The 1,655-nt window shown below is 54.0% G+C and overlaps 1 protein-coding gene across 1 annotated transcript in view; it reads right to left on the reverse strand.

Annotated features, from left to right (window-relative positions):
- OTOA (otoancorin) overlaps positions 1 to 1,655 on the reverse strand; it is a 50,105-nt gene that overhangs the window by 28,610 nt on the left and 19,840 nt on the right. Inside the window, exon 13 of the mRNA XM_011374443.2 lies at positions 1,140 to 1,352. Within this exon, the coding sequence (XP_011372745.1) occupies positions 1,140 to 1,352 (213 nt within the window). The remainder of the gene's footprint in view (positions 1 to 1,139; positions 1,353 to 1,655) is intronic.

Raw genomic sequence — 1,655 nt, forward strand, 5'->3', positions numbered from 1 at the left:
GGTTCCACATATTCAGGAGCGCTCCTTGGCTTTACAAAAAGGCACATGGTGGTTTCCTTTGGTTTCCTCTGTAGAGTGGACAGCCTCTCACTGTCCCCAAGGAGGGAGACCTCTCAGGCTTGGCTTCTTAGTCAAAGCTGCCTCGCCCTTCCATAGAAAAAGCTGGATACCAGGAAAGAGATGAGCCACCCTGTCCAGGGCTGGCAGGGAACAAGTCAGTCCCCCTCAGCTCCCCAAAACCGAATTCACAGAGAAATGCCCAGGGAGATCCATGTGGCCCCCAGTCGAAACAGGGAAGGGCTGCCACACCTTCAAACTAAAGTCCACACAAGGCTGGAAGGGACAAGTTAATGGGCTGGCCTTGGCCTTGAGTCACAGAGCGAGAATGGGTGGGCAGTGGGCATGGCGCCACGGTGGAGGGAGTTAACGTGGGATTAAGCAAGCAGGCTCTGAAGCCACATGTCCCGGCTCCCGTCCCACCTGTGCCCCTGCTACGTGGCCTCGGCGGTTCCCATACATGCTCTATGCCTCGCACCAACGACCTGGAAGATGAAGCTTCCAACACCACTGACCTCACAGGGTCGTCGGGAAAATGAAATGACTAACTCACTTAGAACACAGCCAGGCACACGGCAAGTGCTTTATACATGTTCGTGACTGTCATCACACTGGTACCGGTCTCTACCCAGTCCCCAGGAGCCAGTCTGCTTTCTAGGAAGCGGCTACGAGTATGATCTAAAAGAGTGAGACCCGAAATGTCCAGGGCTCAGATCTCTGGAGCCTTTTCTCCTGGGACGGAACCCACACTTTCCTCACAGCCACGGGGCTCACACTCCGGAAAACGGTTGTCCCCGTATAATCCCTGTAGCAATTCTGTGAGCATCTCTCACATCTCACCATCTTACAAACAGGGAAACTGAGGCAAAGAGAAATTAAACCAATTGTCTGAGGCAGCAAACGTCCAGCTAGTAAATGGCAGAGGAAGTATTTGAACCAACGGCCCTCCACACAGGCATCTGACGTGAAGCCCTCCACGTCTTCTTACTGACTGGCTGCCCTGCTCTGTGCGTCTAACTGGCCCTTGGGTCTCTGGGCGTTAAAAAAAAAAAAAAAAAAAAGAGTTCAAAGCTCCAACTGACCTCATGGGCCAAGTATTTGGCAGACAAGATGACGACCTGGCTCTTGGCCCAGCCCGAGACCTGGTTGAGGGTAGAGATGGCGCCGTGCACTGCCTCGGGAGAGAGAGAGTCCAGCTGGCTGTGGGTCAGGCCGACGATCGCATCTGACAAAGAGCCCAGGGTCTCATTGAGGGTCTGGTTCTCCGTGGCGATGTCCAGAAGCTCTGCTTTGAGCTACGAGGGGAGCAAGCTGGAATGAGGGTGGAGAGCAAGCAGGACGAGGTCCCCTTTTATTACATCCTGGGCTGTCAGGGCTCCACAGCACCCTCCTCTCCGCAGGTCAAAGGGAGAGGGACTCCAGCCAGTGGGAGGGGGGCTGCTGCCACACCCAGACAATGTCACCCTAGAGAATACCACTCCTCTGACCTTGACTTTACTATGCCGCAAATTAACTGTGCGCTTCATTTAAGTATTAATTAGCTATTAAATCAAGCCTAAAGCCTGGCAGAGGAAGTTCGTTCCCTTCGCCCACAGCTC

The sequence above is a fragment of the Pteropus vampyrus genome, unplaced genomic scaffold (genome assembly GCF_000151845.1).
Source record: "Pteropus vampyrus isolate Shadow unplaced genomic scaffold, Pvam_2.0 Scaffold247, whole genome shotgun sequence".
Lineage (NCBI taxonomy): Eukaryota > Metazoa > Chordata > Mammalia > Chiroptera > Pteropodidae > Pteropus > Pteropus vampyrus.